At 36.8% G+C, this 24052-nt stretch overlaps 1 protein-coding gene across 1 annotated transcript in view; it reads right to left on the bottom strand.

Annotated features, from left to right (window-relative positions):
• ZSWIM2 (zinc finger SWIM-type containing 2) overlaps positions 1-22209 on the bottom strand; it is a 37176-nt gene extending 14967 nt beyond the window's left edge. Inside the window, exons 1-5 of the mRNA XM_020977552.2 lie at positions 21898-22209; positions 19478-19554; positions 16493-16533; positions 5772-5973; positions 1645-1896 (exon numbers count right to left, since the gene is read on the bottom strand). Of these exons, the coding sequence (XP_020833211.1) occupies positions 1645-1896; positions 5772-5973; positions 16493-16533; positions 19478-19554; positions 21898-22083 (758 nt within the window). The 5' untranslated portion in view covers positions 22084-22209. The remainder of the gene's footprint in view (positions 1-1644; positions 1897-5771; positions 5974-16492; positions 16534-19477; positions 19555-21897) is intronic.
• Positions 22210-24052: the final 1843 nt, after the last annotated feature.

Here is a 24052-nt window from a genome sequence, read left to right as displayed (position 1 = left end):
TTACAGTCTGATGAGAGATTATTATTCATCTGTACACAAATAATAACTAGTATTATATGGTACCATAGGGTTTTCAAATTGCTTTATAATTATTATCCCATTTTATTCTTACAATAATTCTGAGAGACAGGTATTATTATTACTCCCACTTTACACATGAGGAAACTGAGGCGCAGAAGCTTAAGTGACTTGCTTAGGGTCATACAGCTAGTTAAATGTCTCAAGCTGAATTTGAACTCAAGCCTTCCTGACTCCAGGTCCAGGGCTCCATCTAACTACACTGCTTGGCTATCTGACATACTGTCTCATACACAAATAAGTATGCTACAAAGCAGAATATGATAAGGGAAAAGGAGATGTCTAAACAAAGTGTAGAACTCTAAACAAAAACAAAAAAAGAGACAGAGATCACTTTTATCTGTGAGGGAATTAGGAAAAATATTATAGAAAAGGTGAAGTATAAAGTGGTTCTTGGAGAAAGTGAAACATTTTACTAGGTAAGAATGTGGCCTGGTCAACAACCTGGGCAAATGCATGGAATTAGAAGACAGAACTATATAGAGCAATAGATATTAGCTTGGTTTGGCTGGAACATAGAGTAGTACTCTTACATGAAGGAGAGTAGAGTGAAATACGGCTGGAGAATTCTTTTCTTTAAAAAAGACAAATAGAAAAATAACAAAAACTGGATTTATTCAAAACATATTCCAAAAATAACTCAAAAGGCAAATGTTTCAGTAGAATGGAAAAGGAAATAATTCTTCTTAAAAATATATGGGAAAGCTGACAAAAAAGGAAATGCAACAGATTTTAACAGTCCATTTAAAAAGGCTGGGATTAACAGGAGACTTTTGATTTGTTATGTCTTTGCCTCAGATTGTTTTCACTGGCTGTCCTCCATGCCTGGAATTTTGACACTCTTCATTGCTACCTGTTGGCTTCTTTCAAGTTACAGCTAAAGTCTTCCCTTATCCAAGAAGCCTTTCCCTATCCTCAATGCTAATGCTTTCCTTCTGAGATAATTTCCAATTTATCTTTTATGTATCTTGTTTGTATATTGTTGTTTTCCCCATTAGATTATAAGCTCTTTCAGAACAGAGACTAGACTGGAACATGCAATGCTGCTAGGAAGTTACTATTCACTTTGAAAGATTGGTAATTTGAGAAATCTCCACCAATGTAGCCTATAACCCCTCAATGTTTCTTTTAATTTTTGGGTCTGAAAAATTCAATACCTTAGTGGTCATCCTTCTGGCAATGATCTTCTCTATAAGTTAGCTAACCTGGTCCTCAGGCAAAACCATCTGTTTCTAGCTTGGATACACCTATCAGAGCTTGGGCTCTTCTTGAAGGGGTTTTCAGAGTCATTTGCATGCCAAGGTGAGTCATTAAACTAGGATTTATTGAGTTAAGAAGCTTCAATAGTGTGAAAAATAAAGGCTATTTTTCTAATTTTTAAAAAATTTATTTATTTATTTTTTGTGAGGCAACTGGGGTTAAGTGACTTGCCTAGCATTATAGCTAGTGTTAAGTGTCTGAGGCAACATTTGAACTCAGGTCCTCCTGACTCCCGGACCAGTACTCTATCGACTGTGCCACCTAGTTGCCCCTATTTTTCTAATTTTTAAAATGATTGATACTTACTTATAACATGTTCCCTCAATTGGAAACTGTCTGCAGTTGTTACATGGAATTCCAAGGTGTTTGTCAAGCCTTTCTTTCTCTGCTGCTGTCACAAGTCTGTTGGAGTTTCTGAATTCATCTAAAATAAGTTTTAAAGGTGCAAACTCTTCCCTGCACAGAGGGCACTTGACAACAGGGTTTTTTGATGACTTATCCTGATGATCAGCCCATATTTTCATACATTTTATATGAACACTATTACCACAACCATACCTGGTAGAAATAACAGAGAATTTGCAAAAGTTATTTTTCACCAATAACATAACTATTCAATGTACCATCAAATCTGTTTCTCTGCTAACCGTGCATCACCAAGAATTGTTACATCAAATTAATTGTTACCATCAGAAAGTTACTACAACTTTCCCCCCTCATAACACACAGTTCTGAATTGATTTCTAGGTATAATTTCTTTGTCTCTACCGAATTATACATTTCTAGGAAGTGCTAAGCAGAAGAGTTAGACCAGAAAATTTTCAATTTATCCTGTTACATTTATTGTAGGATTTTATTTCATTAGTGCTTCATTTGTAAAATAAAAAAATCAATTAATAAATCAATCACTAAACATTTATTAAGTGCTTATGTGCCAGGCACTTTGCTAAGCAGGATTCAAAGAGGCCAAGACAATCCCTACCCTCAAGGAGTTCGCAATCTAATGGTAGAGACAACATGCAAACAAATACAAACAAAGAAGCTATATACAAGATAATAGAAGAAATAAGAGGGAAGGCACTAGAATTAAGAGGGCTTGGGAAAGGCTTTCAATAGAAGATGAGATTTTAGTTGGGACTTAAAAGGAATCCAGGGAAGCCAGTGGGTGAAGTTGAGGAGGGAGGGTGTTCCAGGCATAAGGGACAACCAGAGAAAGTGTCAGGAGCTGAGAGATGGAGTATCTTATCTGTGGAACAGCCAGGATGCAAGTGTCACTGAATAGAAGAGTATGTAATAGGGAGTAAGGTGTAAGAAGACTGGAAAGGTAGGAGGGGACTAAGTTATGAAGGGCTTTGATTGCCAAACAGAGGATTTTGTATTTGATCCTGGAGGCTATAGGGAACCACAGTTTTATTAAGTAGGAGAGTGACATCGTCAGATCTTCACTTTAGGAAAAATCACTTTGGTGGATGAGTGGAGGATGGAGTAGGGAGAGATCTGAGGCAGGGAGACTCACCAGCAGGATATTGTAATAGTCCAAGCATGAGGTGATGAGGGCATGCACTAGTGTGGTGGCAAGTGTTAGAGAAGAAAAGGAAGGGGCGATGTTTGAGAGATGTTGCAAAGGTGAAATCAATAGGTTTTGGCAAAAGATTGGATATGACAGGGAGGACAGAGATGAAGAACTGAGGATGACTATTATGTTTTGAACCTTAGGGACGGGGTGCATGGCGTGGTTTCCTTATAGTAATAGGGAAGGTGGGAGTAGAGTTTAAGGGGAAAGACAAAGAGCTCTATTTTAGATATATTTAGTTTAAGATGTCTACTGGATAGCTAGTTAAAAGGCAGCTGGTGATATGAGATTGGAGGTCAGCAGAGAGGTTGGGGTAGGACTGGTGGAATATCATGAGAATTACTTATTACAGTTAAAAATCTCACCCACTTACCATAATGTTATATATTGTTATATCTTTAAAATCTCAGATTTTAAAAATTATATTGTTTCCAAGGATTTGTAGCGAATAGGGGAGATGCTGCAGGACTTGAGGCATACAAACAGTAGATTAACAAAAGCTATGGAAGACAGACTTTAAATATTGACTGTTGATTGTTGTCCAGTGAGCTTGTCATTGTTTCCTGTAAAAATTCTAGAATGGATTTTTAAAAGGACAGAGTATAAGCACTTAAGGAAGAGGCAGTCACTGTGAGCCTATATGCATGGATAGAGAATTTGTATGGCAGACAAGCATACTTCTACCTCTTCTTCCTCTTCTTTTTTTTTTTTTGACATGGTTACTTAATAGGATAATGGGGAAAATCCATAGACATAATATAACTGGATCTCATTCAGGTATCACTTGGTCAATTTCTCATAATACCCTTACAGAGAAATGTTAGAATTGTTTGACTGACTAAACCTAGAGAGTTGATTAGTGGATCAACATAAAGAGCTCCCCAGAGGTCTGCTACCTCAAAGTCCTGACCTTAACTATATTCTCTTCAACATTTTATTAGTGATTTCAGTGAGATGTAGATAATATGCTTCTCAAGTGACACAAATTAGGGGAGGAATAACACAATGTATAAATAAATAAGGATCCACAAATATGTCATTATCTTATACCTAAACAAGATGAAAATTGATTGGAGTAAATTCACAATTCTGTTCATGGGCTTAAAAAACAACTCATAAATAGAGTTTGGAGAAGAGAGGAATATCTTGGAGTACTGATGATGTCCAGTGTTGGGGGTCACATTTTAGAAAGGTTTAAGATAAGCTAGAACACATTGGTGGGTGAAGAATGTGGTTAAACTAGTAAGGAGACTCAAAAGCAAATCATACAAGAACTGAATGAAGTAACTAGGAATGTTTAGAAAGGGGAAGAGGAGGCTTTAAGGGGTATAGCTTTTAAATATCTAAAAGGTTATCATGCAGCAAAGTATTAAATTGGTTCTGTTTGGCACTAGAAGGCAAATGCCAGACCAATTGCTGGAAATTAGGGTGGCAGATTTTGGCTTAATATAAAATAAGGAATATCTTGAAATAAATAAGGCTGTCCAAAAATGGAATAGTTTGCTTTGGTGGATAATGAATTGTTCATCAGTGACAAGCAGAGATCTGAAACTGATACTCAGGATGCAGTAAATAGGATTTATGTTTCACAAACGCTGGATTAGATTACTTTTAAAATATTATCCACTTCAGCAGTTCTATGATTATATGAAGTTCTTTACTTATACTTCAGGAAACACTTTGGAAATGTAATATTTTCTTAAATCAGATAAAAGCTGATAAAACAGGTATGGAAAACTAAGCTCCCTAAATATTGGGAGAAGATTATTGATGGAAATGAATGAAAGAAATGGAAATAAAAGAATGCAACATTTTTTAAGAAGATGGATTAGCATGAACAATATTTTAAAATATCATTTTATTAAATGTATTTAATTATTAATATTCATTTATTTTATATTGTCACAAATATATATTGAATTATAAAATTATGAAATTTATTAAATTTAAATATTGATAACTACTTCAAAATTTTATTTATTCTTCAAATATTTAAGTGCAAATAAATTTTTGAAGTACTTATCAACATTTAAAACATTTAAATTATTATTTATATATTATATATCATATAATATAATATAGAATATATTACATTATATATGTATTATATATTACAATATATTATATATTATATTATATATGTTATATAATATATATTATTTATATATTAAAATATTTTGAAATAGATTTTGAAAACTATAAGGTATTTTACCATAGCAAAGTGAGGGAACAGCTTTATATTTTAAAGTGCTACCATAAATATAATAGTATTACATCATTTCTTTACCTTCGAAGTATATACACACATGTATACATGCACATGTATATATGTACATATATGTATGTAATCATATAAATTATGCATATAAATTATTTTGCAATTTTAATTTGAAATTAAAGGCTAGGATTGATTTTGTAAGCCTAATTTAATTTTTGATCCTTTAAAGTTTACCATAGAAAACAGTATGAAAACAATTCTTACAATAGGCTATCTTTCATAGAAAAGGTTTAATTTTTCATTTTGGGAAACCTCATAATTAATAGATTCACAGATTAAGAGAGCTGAGAAGGGATCCAAGAAGTCTTCTAGTCCCACCCTCTCATTCAGCAAAGAGGAAACTGAGGCAGACAGGTAAGTTAACTGTTTTGTCCAAGGTTTCACAGATTGTATTCGTAAGCCAGCCTTTCCATTGTATTACCATAAATAACTCTGAATCAATTGAATTGGTACTGAGATCACATTCAATTCATATTGTTCCTTGTATTAATGAATCATCACATGCCATCTCTCTAAATGGTAAAGACAAGCCAATTTAGAAAGAATTTTTCCTTAACTTTCTTATCTCAAGAGAAAAATAACCTGCAGTAGGTGACTGGTAGCTTTTTTTCTAGGAGTACTTCTTGACATATGGAGCAGACATCATCTGAACAAATTTCCTTCTGTTTGATGTATCCATCTTTTTCAACAAAAGGTCTCTGAGTTGGTCGTGGAGTCTGGACTCGATGTAATCCCTGTAGCAATTCACTGATTTCTCGTTCCACAAGACCCAACTGAAAAGCATCTGAGGAAAACACACTCAAAATTAAGATTCATTGATAACCACTTTAAATTATAGAATTACTAAAATATTTTACATAAAAACTGAAATTTTCTTTTGAACATTAGAAAAATTACATTGGGTAAAGGATACACAGCTAATTCTGACTGATTTTTGGAATGTCTATTTCCTACAAAAACAGAAAATCTGGTTATTTATGGATAAAAGGGAGGTTAACTCTTCTTTATCACCACTAAAAAAAGAGTATGGGGGAAGGATTAGGATTTGGTGTTAGTTACAAAATAGAGTGTCATTAAACTTTGAAGGCTCTATTTGTTGTCTGAAAACTTTTTCATTGGACATTGCCCTAGTAATAGCAGCAGAAGAGAAAATATATAAATATGCAAATAGTAGAAATAATAGAAGAATTGGAGCAAGAATTGATAGAACAGATATAAGGCCATAAGAATGGGAGGAAAAGAAATTTAAAGTATCAAAGAAGTAATAGCAGAGGACTGCCATTGATTTTTTTAAGCATACATTTGGAAGGGGAAATAAATGTGAAAAAGAATTGCAAAATGAAGTTAAACAAAACAAAAAACCCCAAACAATATATAGAATGGCATGTCTGGAGTGAATCATTAGAAACTTGTATAAAACTGTTAATACAGTTTCTGTTACTCATCTTTCTGTGTATCAGTTATGTATGACTCTTCAAAGGGCAGACTTCCCCACTAATAAAGACCTTTAATAAAAAGCACTATGGAATAAATCAATTGAACTTTAAAGATAACACATACATATAATGTATACCTCTGGAAGAAAGGTATTTTTAGGTACGTCAAATATAGAACTGTCATTACCTTTACAGAAGATAAAAGAGCCTAACAAATGAGAGAAGGAAGAAACGTCAAATTCCATTTACCAATGAAGAAAAACTGGTAGAAAGTGAGTGTTGCACTGAAAAAATATTAGAAAATGGAAAAGGAGTTATCTATATAAAGAATCTGGTGAAGAAATTCCAAAATGGAGGCTACAGGTCGAGCTACAGAAAAAAAAAAAGAAAACCAAGCATGTTCTATATATGATATGATAGAAAACAAACTGGCCTAGGAGACAGAAGACCTAAATTCTGATCTGGCTTGGCCAACACTAATTAGTTGTGTTACATTAGGCAAGTAACTCAAGAAATCAATCAATAAATCAATCAAGCTTCCTATGTGCTCAACAGATGTGTTTCTTATATGCTAAAAATAATTCCTGTCCTCAGGTAGCCTACATTCTAGTCAGGGAGACAGGTATATAAATAAGTATACATATTAAACACATGCAGCATATGTAGAAGGTTACCTTAGAGAAGCTTTGGATTTTATGGGGGTATGGCCAGGCAATGATGGCAGAATTTATTGACTAAGGGGGTAACATACTCAGATCTATGCTTTTTAGGAAAATCACTATGGAATCTGGATTGGACTGTAGAAACAACTCAGGAAGTACAATTAAAAGGCTACTGAAGTAGTCCCAGGCAAGTAGCGATGACAGTGAAAGGGATAAAGATTCAGCAAAGGAGATGAGAAAAAGCTGTCAGGCAAGTAGGATGAGAACTAAGAGAGAACAGTCATAAAAATCCAGAGAGGAGAGAGTATCCAGAAAAAAAAAAGGTGATCAATACTGTTAAATGCTGTAAAGGGTCAAGAAAGAGGCCATTTGGCAATTCAGAGATCCCTACTAATTTTAGAGAGAGCAATTTCAGAAGAAGAAGGTTGAATCCAGGTTGCAAAGGGTATGGAAGAGAAGGAGAAAGGTTTTGCTTAAGTTTGTTGTTGATGGGATTGTAGAAGAGCATACTACATGGGAGAAGAATTATAGGGGGCACTTCAGTGTAAAAATCAAAACAAATTACTTAAACCCTGTTCCCCCCCAAAAAAAGAGTAAAAAAAGGTAAAGACACTGAATATAGATTTTTCCCCCTATGAATTTAGCTAAAAAGGAAAGGAAAGATAAAGTATAAGTTAGTAGGAGTGAAACAAATTTTTTTTTCCTAAGGATGGGGTAGACAAGCATATTTTTAGGCAATGGGAAAGAAATCTATAAATAGAACAGATTGAAGATTATAGACTGAGAATGATAATGGGGACAACTGACCAGAAATGACAGGAAAGGACGAGATCAAAGGTATATATAGAAGAATTGGTCTTACTGAGAAGGGCAACCTCAGTTTCTTTTTTGCTTTTTGATACAGATTTTTCTAATCTAGAAGGATGAGTTCCTAGTATCTGCACTTTTGGTCAGTTCACCCTAAAATCTGTTCCATCTCAATTTTTCCCTTTCTTTCTGAATGTCTTATTAATTTTTTTTTTACCACTTCAGCTGTTATCTGCCATTAAGTTACTGGAATTTTATTCTCTGCACAGTATTTCCAAATGTAATAGAATGTAAGCTTCTTGACAGCTAAGACTTCTATTTTTGTCTTTGCATTCCCTAGCTCACAGCAGAGTGGCTAGCCCATAGCAGGTACTTAATAAATGATTGTTGACTGACTGATAGGATTTTGTAATACATTATTAATCTCTGTCTTTCTGAGGGAAGTCTCAATTATCTCTCCTTGAATGTTTAAAATTCTTATTTAGTACAGAAAAGTTCTAGATGCATAGTAAGATCAGCCTTCAAATCATACTCATTTGGAGGGTAGAAGGGTGGGAATATGGGCATTTTGTCACAAAGACCAAGTCTGCCTTGTCTCTGAATGAGCTACTGAGAAAATCTTTGGGTTTCATCTAGCAAAAATGATGGGGAAGAAGCAGGTTAACTACGGAAATTAAAAATGCTCCTGAGGACTCATTAAAAGGAAAGAGAAAAATAAAAAATCTTGAGAAAAAAGACTCAGCGATTTCTGCTTCTGGGAGCCAAGATGGCGGAGTGAAAAGGTAGTTGCTCTCACTCTCCCCTATCAACCTCTGAAAACCTAGAAATATCACACCAGAAAAAAAACCCTGGAACAGCTGAACTGGAAGAAAAATGGGGAGCAGTACAGCAGCCCAGCAAATGGGTCTCCCAGTGCCTCAACAAAAATAGGGGAAGCAGCACTGCAGGGGGCCCCAGGCGGATAAACACCCTGCAACATTCATCTGAAAGGAGCAGAAGAAAGCAACCTAAAGTCTTCCTAAAGTCCCAGCCTTGCTGATTCCGGCCTAACACGAGGTAAGCTGCCAGAAACCTACAACCTCCAATTGCCAACATAAAAGGCCCCAGCACACAAAGCCAGTGACCAAGACCTAGGCTCCCAACACAAGAAGCTTGGGTCAGTGCCCTCTGTTCCACAGCAGGAGAGCTCAAACTCTTTAAATGCCAGGGAATAAAGAAATACCATGAGTAAAAAGAAATGTACCATAGATTCATATTATGAGAAGAGTGAAGATCAAGACAGAAATTCTGAAGAGGACACTGTCAACAAACCCACATCTGCAACAACAAAAGGGAATATGAACTGGTCTGAAGCCCAAAAAGCCTTCTTAGAAGAGCTCAAGAAGGATTTTAATAGTCAAATGAGAGAGGTAGAAGAGTCCTTCAAAAATACAATTGGCCAATTGGAAAAAAAATACACTGAAGAAAACAAGTCCCTAAAAACACAATTGGCCAGTTGAAGAAGGAAGTACAAAAACTAACAGAAGAAAACAATCTGTTAAAAACTAGAATTGGACAAATGGAAACTAATGTCTCTATGAGAGACCAAGAATCAGTCAAACAGAAACAAAAAAATGAAAAAACAGATGAAAACATAAAATACCTCATTGGTAAAACAACCGACCTAGAAAATCGATTCAGGAGAGACAATTTAAAAATTATTGGACTACCTGAAAATCATGATGAAAAAAAGAGCCTGGAGAGTATCTTTCAGGAAATCATAAAAGAAAACTGCCCAGAAGTCCTAGAACCAGAAGGTAAACTAATCATAGAAAGAATCCACCGATCACCACCTGAAAGAGATCCCAAATTGACAACGCCAAGGAATATAATAGCAAAATTCCAAAATTACCAGATGAAAGAGAAGGTGCTGCAAGCAGCCAGAAAGAAACAATTTAAATATCATGGAACCACAGTCAGGATTACACAGGACCTTGCAGCTTCTACATTAAAAGACCGCAGGGCGTGGAACATGATATTCCATAAGGCAAAGGAGCTTGGAATGCAGCCAAGGGATCAATTACCCAGCAAAAATGAGCATCATTTTTCAAGGGAGAAGATAGATATTCAATGAAATAGGGGACTTCCAAACTTTCCTGATAAAAAGACCACAGTTCAACAAAAAATTTGATCTTCAACTACAGGACTCAAGAAGGACATAAAAAGGTAAATGGGACAGAAAGACACAATATGTTGTTAATAAGGGTGGGGCTGTTTACACCCCTACAAGGGAATATGATACTTACAACTCTTGAGAACTGTACTGTTAAAGGAGTATACATAAAAAGGGTGGATATTAGTTGACTTTGATGTAATGATAAAAAAAATCTAATGAAGTGGGTTAAATGGATCCAAATAAGTGGATCAATCTGATCTTAGAAAATGTACTGAGAAAGGAGGAGGCAGACAAGGGTAAATTACATTATAGGAAAAGACACAAAATTCTGTTACAGCAGAGGGAAAGAAGGGAGGGGGGTGAGCATTGTTTGAACCTTACTGTCATCAGATTTGGCTCAAGAAGGGCATGACACAATCAGTTAGGTATAGAAATCTAACTTGCCCTATAGGCAGTAGGAGGGAAAAGGGGAAAGAAAAGGGAGGCGGGAAAAAAGAGAGGGGGGGAAAGAAGGGAGGGGAAAAAGCAGTAAGAGTAAAGGGGAAGAAAAGGGAAAGGGATAATAAAAGGGAGAAGGGACTGAAGGAGGCGGTGGTCAAAAGCAAAACACTAGTGAAGTGGGGAAAGGAAAAAGGAGAAAGAAAAGCATAAATGGGGGAAAAAAGGATGGAGAAAAAGACACAGTAATTGTAACTGTGAATGTGAATGGGATGAACTCTCCCATAAAACGGAAACGGACTGCAGAATGGATTAAAAACCATAATCCTACAACATGTTGTATACAGGAAACACATTTGAAAAAGAGTGACACATATAGGGTAAAGGTAAAAGGCTGGAGCAGAATATATTGTGCTTCAGCTGAAGTAAAAAAAGCAGGGGCAGCAATCCTGATCTCAGACAAAGCAAAAGCAAAAACAGATCTAATCAAAAGAGATAAGGAAGGAAACCACATCCTGCTAAAAGGCACCATAGACAATGAAGTAAAATCATTACTAAACATATATGCACCAAATAGTACAGCATCCAAATTCTTAGAGGAGAAGTTCAGGGAATTACAGGAAGAAACAGACAGCAAAACTATACTAGTGGGGGACCTGAACCTCCCCCTCTCTGCACTAGATAAATCTAACCACAAAATAAACAAGAAAGATGTTAAGGAGGTGAATAGAACATTAGAAAAGTTATGTATGAGAGACCTCTGGAGAACACTGAATGGGAATAGAAAGGAATATACTTTTTTCTCAGCGAACAGGCTGACTTCAGAAAAACCTGGAAAGACTTATATGGTCTGATGCTGAGTGAAGTGAGCAGAACCAAGAGGACTTTGTACACAATAACACAGCCATGTCATGCGATGACCAATATTGTTAAACTGAACCCTTCTCAACGTTACAAGGATCTAAGACATCTCCAGAGGCCTCGTGATGGAAAATGCTGTCCACATCCAAAGAAAGAACTATGGAAGCTGAATAGCTATCACTTATTTTTACCTTCTGTTGAGTTTTGTTTCATCTTTCTGATGGTTCCTCCTATTGGTTTTAATTGTTACTTACAACTTCACTAATGTGAAAATATGTTTAATAGGAATGTAAATGTAAAGCCTGTATCAGATTGTGTGCTGTCTTGGGGAGGGGGGGGGGGAGTAAGGGGGAGGAAAATTTTCAACTGAAAAGAATATGGAAGTCATTGTTGATAAATCAAAATAAATTAATAAAAGAAAAAAAGAAAAAAGACTCAGGAATAGCAGAAATGCAGAAGCATATAAATTAACAAAAGAATTACTTAATGAATGGATAGGAAGATAACTCATACAGAGGTTCCCAAACTTATTTGGCATACCATCCCCGTTAAAAAAAAAATTACTCAGCCCTCTATCCCCAACTGCCTTCCTCCTCCTCTGGAAATCTACTTTCTTTCATCCTTTAATGTTCTGTTTCTTTGTTTGTTTGTTTTTAATTTGCAGCATCTGAGGTTTTTTACTGCCCCTCAGATCGTTTCAGCTCCCCCAGGGGGCAGTATTGCCTACTTTGGGAACCTATGTACAATAAACGGAAAAATTTGAACACACTATAAGAAACGAATATATCCCAATTTTGAAGTTATAGATCATAGGATCATATATTTAGAGTTAAAAGAGACTTCTCAAGCTTTCTAGTCCAACCCTCTCTTTTTATGATGTGGAAACTGAGTCCTAGAAAAATTAAGCTACTTGCCCAAATTCACACAGGTAGTAAATGGCAGAGCTGGGATTTGAGCACAGGCCTTGACTTTTCCTCTTAGTAAGCTCTACCTACTTAGCTTTCTTAGATCTAAACACATTTCTCCTTAGGGCTCAGGGACATAGCTTACAAGATATCATTGAACCCATACAAGTTACCTATGTATTTTTCTTTCACTTAGATTATAAGCACTGTGTAAATAAACTAAGCCCTCTATTTCTTTTGGATTTCTCCACAATGCCTAATGAAACATGTACAAAGTCTTATGCTAGTTCACAGAAAATGAATCACTGAAAAGAGGAATGATCATTTTAGCAGAAATTATACTTTTTCAATATCAACTAACATTTATATTTTGTTTACTTCTTTGCAATTATAATCTTCCTTTTCTAGTATGAGACAAGCAAGATTATATCCATTAAAAAGCTAAAGAAAACTACTGATTCATCAATGAACAAGCATATAGTAAGCACTTACTATGTGCTAGGCACTGTACTCAGAATTAGGGATAAAAAGAAAGGCAAAAACAGTTCCTGATCTCAATAAACTCACATTCTAATGGGGGAGAGAACATGTTATCAACTAAGTACATGCAGGATACCTAGAGCAGATGGAAGGCAATCTTAGAGAAGAAGGCACTCCCAGGGAAGATATTATGGAGGAAGGGAGATGGGAGGAACAGAAAGACTAGCAGAAAGCAGAATTTAAGTTGAGTCTTGAAGGAAGCCAAGAAAGCTAAGCATTAAGTATGAAGACGAAGAGCTTTCTAGGAATGGGGAACAGTTAGTGCAAAGGCAGGGAACTATGTGAGGTAGGATGGCTGAACTGTAGAGTATGCATATGGGAGTAATGTGTTTCTAGAAAAGAAATGGAAAGACAGAAAGAGACCAGGTTGTGAGAAACTTTAAATGCCAAACAAAAGATTTCATATTTGAGCCTGGAGGGAAAGGAAGCCACTAGAGTTTACTGATCAAGGGTATGACATAGTCAGATCTGTGCTTCAGATAAATTTCTTTGGCAGCTGAATTGAGGATGGAAAGGAGTGGGAGAAACCTATCAGGAAGACCAATTATGGGGCTATCACAGTAGTGTAGGTGAAAGGTGATGTGGGCTTCAACCAGGTAGATGACTGTGTGAAGGGAGAGAAGAGAATATATGTGAGAGATAATGTAGATAAAGAAATCATGGGGCAACTAGGTGGTGCAGTAGATAGAGCAGTGGCCCTGGATTTAGGAGCACCTGAGTTCAAATCTGACCTCAAACACATAATACTCACTAGCTGTGTGACCCTGGGCAAGTCACTTAACCCCAATTGCCTTGCAAGGAAAAAAAAAAGAAATCACAAGATGTTACAACTAAACTGGATATATTAGGTTAATGAGACAGAGTAGTTGAAGTTGACATTGAGGTTGAGAATCTGGCTGAAAGGATGGTGGGGCTCTTAAAAGTAATAGGGAAATTCAGAAAAGGGGAGGGTTTGTGGAAAAAGATAATTATATGAATTTTAATATGATGAGTATGAGATCCATATGGGACATCTGCTTTGAAATGTCTAACAGGCAGTTGGTGATGTGGGACTAGGGGTCAGGAAGGAGACTATGCTGGATTGATACACATAGAGATAACTGAATCTATGGGAGCTGAAATCATCAAGTATGAGAGTAGAAGACCCAAAACAGAGCCCTGCAGGATACTCAGTTAGTGACCGTGACAAAGGTCAAGATCTAGCAAAAGCGACTGAGAATGAACTACCAGACCTTCTCATGGTAGGAAAACTGTAAGAACCATGAAAACCCAGAGGTTTTTACTGGGAATGAGGTGATTACCAATGTCAAATATTACAGACAAGTCAAGAAAGATAAAGATTGAAAAAACACCATTCAATTTGACAATTAAGAGATCCTTGGTAACACTGAAGATGACAATTCAGTTGAAAGATGAGTTTGGAAGCTAGATTGCAGAGGATTCTGAAGAGGGTAAAAAGAGAAGTGGAGGCATTGGTTACAAAAGTTTTTTTGAGTTTAAGCTGAGAAGTGGAGAAGAGATATACTATAATAGCTAACTAATTCTAAGATGAATTGGCTACAACTCAGGATTTTTTTTCCTTTATTGATTAGAAAATATCTGCTGTTTATAAATTATGTCTTAATTGAGAAACTTTTGATTTTTAAAAAATATTATTATTCTAGTTACTTCGAATTCACCTACAAATACATGTTAATATAAAAATGTGATACAGCTCACATAATTTACTTTATTCAATAATTACTCATTAAGCAAGCAGAAGGCACTATATGATGAATAAGTTGAATAAGAAATAGTTCCTAACCTCATGATTATTATCTAGTAAGGGTGATATGTACATGAAAAATCAGAATACAAAGCAGGAAGCATTAAGTGCAGAAGAGAGGTTTTATAGGACAGAGAGATCTCTTTTAAGGAGAATCAGGGAAGGCATTGTGGATGAAGGGACATCTAGGTTGGTCAGGTTGATAGGTTTTATCTGATGAGACAAGGAAACTACTTTTCAGCCACCGCATGAAAAAAGGCACGGAAATGGGAGAATATAGGAAATATTCAGGACACATGTTCAGCTTGACTTGAGGTTAGATAAAGCTGTTTGGAGCTAGAATGTGGAGACCTTTGAATGCCATTGAAGGTTTTAGAGTAAAGTAGTTGATATAATCAAAGATGTGCATTAGGGAGATTAATCTTATTGGAAGAAGACTGAGGGCTTGTCAAAAGCTTAGCAGGCCAATGGTGATATTGCAGTAAAGGGGTAATAGTAGTAGCAATAATACAGAGGGGAAGAATAGGACAGACATTCTGGAAATATAATCAAAAAGAGTTGACTTGATCAAATACAAGTCATGTGACAAAAAAAAAAATTAACTTCCAGGTTAAATCCATTGATGACAGAGAAGTGTGGTACTGTTGACTGAAATAAGGAAATTAGGCTGAGGAGGTGGTTTTGGAATGAAACAATGTGATCTATTTTGGAGATGTTAAACCTTATTTTACAATATACATAATCTATCCTTTCAAGGTGTTAGACATACAAATAGGATGTGGAGTAGATAGCTGGCAATGGGAATCTGGAGGTCAAGAGCTGAACAAACTGACTAGGCCGTTATGTGCATGGAAATGATAGTTAAAGTCAGAATGCACTGAGTTTTTCAGTGACAACGATGATAACATGAACTTACATTTATAGGCTGTTTTATATCTACAAAGTACCTTCCCTGCAAACAAACTTATGAAGTAGGTTTTTGGAGTAGAAAAAAGAGAAGGCTGAGAACAGTGTTGGGAGAATGTTAAGGGAGCAGTGGAATGATCTGTAAGTGGATACAGAGACAGAACAGATCATGCTATTAGCCAAGTAACTACTGCTTTGCAAAAGAAGTTTCCCTCTAAAAGCCACCTTTTTATTTAACAGTTATTAAGGACAGGAAGAGGCATTTTTGTTTGAGGTACTGATGTACCTTCATGACTTCAAGCAAAGCAACAAAGTATTTCACTTTTAAAAACATCATCTTTTGCATGAGGCCAATAATTTCAGTCAATAAACATTTTTGAATGACATTTTCTATCATTAAATTAGCTGCCCATTTCTGCATTCTAAACAGATAATGAAACAAAATTTCATTCTACATGCATCTTCCAACAAAAAGTTTTATATATGAACAGTGAAACAGTTTAGCAAACATTGATAAAGTCCCACCTGTTCAATCATTGACCAAGCAAAAGGTACTTTACGTTTAAAAGATGCTTTGGATTTAAGACAGCATACAAAGCACTTTTTTACTTAAAGATCGTGAAAGAATTCCATTATGTAAAGTAATAATTTGTGCTACAAATAGTTGGCAGTGTGTTATGTGTGTCAGGGAATGTAAAGGAAAAGTTATAGAGTTTCTGCCATTTGGAATATATTTATACTTCAAATTTTCATAAATGAATTTATTAAAACTTCCTAAATTCAAAATTCTTAAATATATGAATCTCAGATATCACTAAGGATACTTACATTCATGATTTCTTGGAAGCTTGAATTTTTTCAATAATATCCTAATCCACAATTAGACAAATTGAAAGGAAAAAAGTTAAAGACTGACTAAATATTTTAAAGCTTAAAAGTAATTAGTTATATAATATCATCCTAATGTTAGGATAGAGAAAGTATTAATAAATGTATACTATTTAAGTATAAGAGTGGTAGAAAGTATACCTTTAAAACTAATTAATTGTTTAACTGCTTGAGCAACAATTTAGTTCTTTCAAACTAAGCAATATGGAGAAAGGTCATTTGTATAAGTAAATGAAAAGAGAAGCAAATTTATAGGAAATAGATTTGCCTGGAGGATTCTACATAACTTTTGTGGGTTATAGTTATAATTACAGGGGTATAAAGAAAGCTAAATATTGAAAGAATCATCAGGCCTTCCTTAGATTAAATGATAAAATTCTTCTGGTATAACAAATAGCTTTCTTCCCACAAATTTCACATTAGTATTAAGCAAAATATATGTTCAATTTTACCAGTGATTATGAAATACAATTTTTCATTTAAAAATTAATAGATATGTTACTTATTTAGGTCTAGGAATCTCTCTATTTAAGATTATGATTATGTATTCCATTCAAAAGATTCAAAGCAGGGCAGTAAGATGAAATCTTAAAACTCAAGACGCAACGTCTGGCTTCCTAGCTTTGCAGAAGGTCATAAAACAAATAACTGGAGGTAGAGATTGAATAAATTGTAAAACAGCAACAATATTGTGATAGGACCAGTATAATTCCTTGTACAAAGAGGATATTGACTCATTAGAACAATGAAAGAAAAAACAACAATACTATCTATAACACTAAAGGTAACTAAAGCATAAAAACACATGTACATATGCAGGCAATACTTTTCTCAATTACAAGATTTTTGAAGAAAAGGAATTCTAAAAATATTTACTTCATTACTTTCAATATTTTGAAGTCACTTAAGTTTATTTTATAATATACAATATTATACAACAGTATAACTTTATGTGTATATATATGCATATACCTATAAATCCATGTATGTATACACACACACACACACACACATTTATTTGCTGTTGTTCAGTCATTTTCAGTAGTGTTTGACTCTTTGTGATCCCATTTGGAGCTTTCTTGGCAAAGACATGGGAGTGGTTTGCCATTTCCTTCTCCAGCTCAGTTTTACAGATGAGGAAACTGAGGCAAACAGAGTTAAGTGATTTGCCCAGGGTCACACAGCTAGTAAGTGTCTGAGGCCAGATTTGAACTCAGGAAGATGAATCCCCCAGGCCTGGCATTCTATCCACTGTACCACCTGGCTGCCTTATACATATGCATGTGTGTGTGTGTGTGTGTGTGTGTGTGTATCTATTTGTGTATGTATGTGGCAGTTCCCAGATCAACTTAGTGTTTGGGTGTGCCCACTGACAACCTAGGATAGAATTAGGAGACCTCTACCAGACATAACTATTACTATTTCACTGAAGATGATGCATGTTAAGCCTTGGAACTATGAATGAACTGATTGTCTCAGACAGTGAAGTTACCATTTTGTGTTAGGCCTGTCACAAAAAGAGTGAATTGTAGAGTCTATTCTTTAGAGAGGTTCCCAAAAAGCTGCATACAGACCAGAGAACAGACAGAAGCAGAGACAGAAGATAAAACCTGGGTAATAGAGTAGTGATAGGAGTGGTAGCATGTCCATAACCATACTCCATGAACTGCTAATGGCTCATTTAGGTTGTACACACTCTTTCATGAGGTCCAAAATAAGAGTTCTTAGACCCCAAGTTACTGGTTCCAGGGATGGAGACGCAGTGGCATAGATCCTCAGGCTGAGATGGCAGCAACGAAGAAGAGAACCATGGGGCTAAGTGACAGGAGTTCCTGAATGCCAGCTTTCAAGAGAAGTGTCAAAAGCTATGTTCAGCTCCCCCCCCACCCCGGGAGGAATGTCAGCCCTCAAGCTTAAACTTGCCCCATAAAAGTACAGAACTTGGGGCACTGGCCCACAGGTTACATATATACATATTTTTTGATTGATAGCAGAGTAAGGTAAATTGAATTTAGTTAAAAACTGGCTAAGGAGATTAAAATAGAAATATGATATATATACACATATATAGAATTCCTTATAAACATATATGCACATATACATATATGTACATATAATACACATATGCATATATATGTGTTTATATGTATGCGTGCACACACACACGGAATTCCTTGCAAAAAAAGAGTCTTTAAAAGAAAGCTCTAATTCTATAGGATATATACTTCCAGAGAATCCTGTTTATATTCCTTCACACTGACAGGCCAGCTATTCATTGTGTGTGTGTGTGTGTGTGTGTGTGTGTGTGTGTGTGTGTGTGTGTGCAGGGGGGAAGGATAAAGGAGTCCTTTTATTCTTGGCTCATAGGAAAGAATACCAGAAGGGGGAGGATATTTTTTATTCCTCTGTTTATACTTGGAAAGACACAGGTCTTTGAGACTGTAGGACAAAATGATTAAGAAGTAATAATCCTTTGAATTTGCTCAACTATAAAATGGAAGGTGGTTGAACTAGACAATCTCTGCATTCTATGATTCTTTGAATTTGTTCTTAATAACTTAGTGATATAGGTCAGCGAGGCTTTAGATTTGTAGTTCACATTTCAATTTCTCTCTATTATTTCATAAAAATCAGGAAAGTCAATATTCGTAGATATGAACAGTAATATTTTACCACATACATTACAAATATATCTAATATAACCACATCATGTTCCAAAATTTGTAGTAGATTCCCCTTTACTTTCTAAGTATTACTCAACATAGCAGGATTAAATAAGAGAAAAAAATTGGTTAAAGTAATTTTATCTGTTTTAATACCAATGACTCTTAATCTAGTAATGTTCAAAATACTGAAAAGGCAAATTACAGACATGTGGCCTTGAGAAACTTGTTTGTGGTAGACCTGGCACACTAAATCACTTACCAACAGATATGCTTACAAAGATCATTTCCTTTCAGAAATGTGGAACAGCTACATGTGTGAGGATCTCCAAGAAAAACCTTTTAAAGAAAAATACTTACATTTTAAAATCATAATTGTAATTAATCATCAGTATTGTTAGAGAAAAAGAAATAGGGCATGTTTTGGGGCTAGAAGAAATTTGTTCAAGGCATCTACTGCAAGCATTCCCAATAGGTCAATCATAATTTACTGGTCAATTTTATGTGGTCCAATTAAAAGCCAGCTACTGCTGTTAGGGTCTGATGCAGAAGTTGCATCAGCAATCTGCAGTGTAACAATATACCCAGCAAAGTGGTAACACTGAAGAAATCAAAAGTAGTTCTTCAGAAAAGGCGGGCAACTCCCTAATCTAGCATATTCTGTTTTCAAGTAGGTTGTCTTTACATTTTGGGCAGGTAGAAACATTTTTTTTAAAGTTTTCTTTAAAAATGAAAGCTCATGCCCATTGCTTAGGAAATCACAGGATTCAGAATTTGGAGATCAACTAGTATACCATCCTCACTTTACTGAAGAGACGACTGAGGCCCAGAGAAGTAGTTTGCTCAAGGACACATAAGTATTAAATAGCAGGACAGGGAATGATCCTGGACATTCCAATTCCAAACTCAATATTCTTTCTACCATAGTATTTAACAATACTGTCAAAAAGTTCTACTTATATCTAACCTAATAGGCAAGGCCTTGTGCTGTAATGTAATGGTGTCAAAACTCAAATAGCAACATGGGCCACTAAACCTTACAAAAGGCTATGGACTGCATATTGACTTAGAAAAACACACATTTACATATCTTTAAAAAAATGCATTAACACATTAAAACAAGCTAGGAATCACATTTTAATCTGGTTTGATCACCTCTGGGAATGTCATGGGCAACATGGCAACATGTGGCTGCAGGTTCCATGTTTGACACCTCTAAGTGAGCTAAGTAAGCTGAGAAGCCAGTAAGACCTGGGTTCAAGTCTGCTCTGACACATAATGGCTGTGTGATCCTGGACAAGACACTTAACCTGTCAGTGCTCTAGGCAACTCTCTTACAACAAGTTGCAGAAGTGGGAAAGATCTGCACTGTTAGAGGCAGGTTCTTCACCTGGGAATTAATTCCCTCTCCCTATTCTTTTATTAGGAGTTCAAAGAGTAGATACACTGTTGCTTATACAATCTCCTCAAAGAACCGTTTTTTTTAATAAGCAACAAAATATACCTGTGAGAAATTCATTAATGAGCTGGATTTATATTTATTAAAATGCATGCTTTTATAATTTTCCAATTTTGAAGTGGACACTTTCAAAAATCAGCTAAGAATACATGTTTTGTACAGATCTGTGACTTCATGAATAAGAGTGGACTCTGGAAATTCCCTCCAGCAAAGCAGATTGACAAAAGCTCTCAGTATACAACGTTTGAGAGTTATAAGAGGTTAAGTGACTTTCCTCTGCTCACAATTAGGAGGTTTCAGAAGCAAGAACTGAACCCAGATCTTTCTGAATCCAAGGCAACCTGTCAGCATTAAGAATATTTCAAAGAAAATAAAGACTTGTATGTACTACAATGAAAAACTGATAGATTTTTCACAAATAATGGTTCTAACAAAATTCATTTTCTAATAACTTTTTTTTGGGAAAGACTTTTTATGAGGAAATTGTAGTTCCTAAACTAAGCAGAAGGTGGAAGAACTGCAGAGATTGTCCTTAAAATATGGGCTCTTAGTAAAAGGTAGGTGGAAGTAGTACGGCAATAATATGGATAGAATTCAGGCCTTGGGAGTGAGAAAGACCTTTTTTCAAATCCTGCCTCAGACTCTTACTAGCGCTGTGACCTTGAACTTAAGCTTTCTGTGCCTAAGTTTCCTCATGTGAAAACGCTGGACATGGAATCAAGACCAGAATTTGAAGATATTCATTTGGCAGCTAAGTGATGGAGTGGATACCTGGATTCAGGAAGACTTGAGTTCAAATCTAGTCTCAGACACTGTGATCCTGGGCAAACCCCTCTGTCTGCCTCAGTTTCCTGATCTGCAAAATGGGATAATAATAGCACCTACCTGCCAGGGTTGTTGTGAGGATAAAATAAAATATTTCTAAAAAACGCTCTGCAAACCTTAAAATGCTATATGCACGGCAGCTAATTATTCGAAGCGTAACCACTACCACTGAATTTTCAAGCAGGCGAGTCACCAGGCTATCAAGGTGTGTCTAATTATCGCCATTTACACAAACATAAAGGGCACAGGTCACCCCAGCTCTCAATTCTGCAGCTCTCAGGATGCCCGAGGGGCCGCAGGGGCCGGGCCCGGAGCCCACACCAGGAGAAGGAACTTGGTTTGGTTTTCTGGGGAGAGGTCGGGGTCGGGGTCCGCTCCCACCCGGGGGCGGCGGTTACGCGATAGCTGCAGCCGCTGGGCTCGTCCTCGCTCAGCAGGAAGCCGGTGGGGCCCGTCTCCCGCAGCAGGTACATATGGCTGCTCAGGGCCTGGTCCTGGTGCCTCTCCAGGCAGTAGCTCACACACCGGCGCCACCTCTCGGACCCCCGCCCGCCTCCGCCGCCGCAGCCGAGGCCACGAGGCATCGCTGCAGCTTCTCCTCCGACAGCAGCCGCCCTGTCGCAGGCCCCAGGCCGGGATTCGGCGGCAGAGGCCGACTGGTTCCCAAGACAACCACGAGCGGGCGTGCTGGGCTAGTTGTCCAGGGGCTGTGTGGCGCTGAGCTAGGGCTGCGGCTGCGCAGAGCGGGAGCGCGCAATTATGTCTTCCCACCTTTCCCTGGCCCCTCCCTCTTTTCTTGCTGGCTTGGGCGTGAGGATTGTCCGGTTGGAGCCACCTGCTGGCGGTTCTGGGTGGCCTTGCCTCCCTCTGCCTGGGACCCTGAACTTGGAGCTACTTCGTGGCTCCTCTGCTCACCACCTGCTGGGGAGGAAGGGAGGGAATCTCTTTTGACAGAGTGGTCAGTGATTCCCTCTCTAAATGATTAAAGCCATTTGTCTTCATGCCTTCCCTAACCAACCCCTCTGGGCATCTCCAGTCCTCCTGATCTATATCTTGTTACTGGACCCATGTGGCTCTGGAGGAGAAAGTGAGGCTGGTGACTTTGCACAGCCCTGCCTCACTTAAATCCAATTCACTTGCACAAGTCGTGGAATCACCTTCCTGATGTCATGGTGGTCTTGCAGAATGAAGGACAAACAACAACCAACACCTCTTAATTCCAGTGCTTCCCCTCTTTTGTTGTTGAAGCATTTTAGAATCTTTTCAGTTGTGTCTGACTCTTTGTGACCCCATTTGGAGTTTCTTGATAAAGATAATAGAGGGGTCTTCGATTTGCTTCTACAGCTCATTTTCAAATGAGGAGACTTGAGGCCAACAGGGTTAAGTGGTTTCACCAGGGTCATACAGATAGTAAGTGTATGAGGCTAGATTTGAACTTAAGAAGAGTCTTCCTGACCTCAGGCCCAGCAATTTACCCACTAGCTGCTCCCCTTTTTATTATTTCCTATTTATCTTATATATAACTTGCTTTGTATATATTTGTTTGCATGTTGTCTCCCCTATGAAATTGTAAGTTCCTTGAGGGTGGGGACTGTCTTTTGCCTCTTTTTGTATACCCAGAGCTTACTAAGCACATCGTAAGAATTTAATAAATGTTTATTGAATTAAATTGAACATTGCTCAGTCTCCCATTAACACCAGTGGTCTTGAGTAGTCCCACTGAGTGGACACATACTTTCTATAGAGATGAGAGTGATTAGAACATGATTAGAACTTCACTGGTTGAGATTATTGGTCCACACTTAACTGCCCTAAATTTTTTCCAAATAATCGGGTGGCCTGTTGTGAACTTTAAATTTAACTTTGTAATTTAAGAGGAAGCTTTGAATATGAGTATCAATAGAAATACTGAGATTTCCAAAGTCCTAAGCAATACATAGCTCTGTGAAAAAAATTCACTTTTGTGTTAGAATCAATAATAAATTTTCATCTGAGCCACAGGCCTACTCTGAGTCTTCAGACTCCTTCCTAAATGATGCAAAGAGAGGCATTCTACAATTTTAATGGACTGCTAGAATGCAGGGATAAAATGCGTGGGCACCAACCACCCTAAACCACTTGTGTCTACATTAGAATTAGTAAGAAAAGCTCTTGATGTGTAAGCATCTAGGATTGTAATTAGTCCTTGTGCTTAAACTAAACATGGTAGTTAGAAGAAGAGTTAAAATTCACACTAATAAAGCAGAGAACTGGTGGGGATGATATCCCCTACTCCTGGTTTCCTCTTTTCCCTTAGATAAATTCGATTGGTCAGATTTGACTAATTAGACTCCAAAAAATTGTATTCCAAGGCAGAAAGGCAGGGCAGGTCAGGAAATGTTCATGAAATGCAGTCCAAACCTTTTCTGTCTCAGACCCCCTTACACTCTTAAAAATTGTTGACAACTACTCCACCTTGCCCCAAAGATATTTTTGTAATGCTCTCTGCATCTTCTTTGATCCTAAATTCTTCCTTTATCCATAGATCTGACAGATAAACTATTCCACGCTCTC

Source organism: Phascolarctos cinereus, unplaced genomic scaffold (assembly GCF_003287225.1).
Source record: "Phascolarctos cinereus isolate Bilbo 61053 unplaced genomic scaffold, phaCin_HiC Scaffold_726;HRSCAF=1367, whole genome shotgun sequence".
Taxonomy (NCBI): Eukaryota; Metazoa; Chordata; class Mammalia; order Diprotodontia; family Phascolarctidae; genus Phascolarctos; species Phascolarctos cinereus.
Note: the sequence above shows the minus strand (reverse complement) of the source record. Positions and strands in the feature narration are given on the sequence as shown.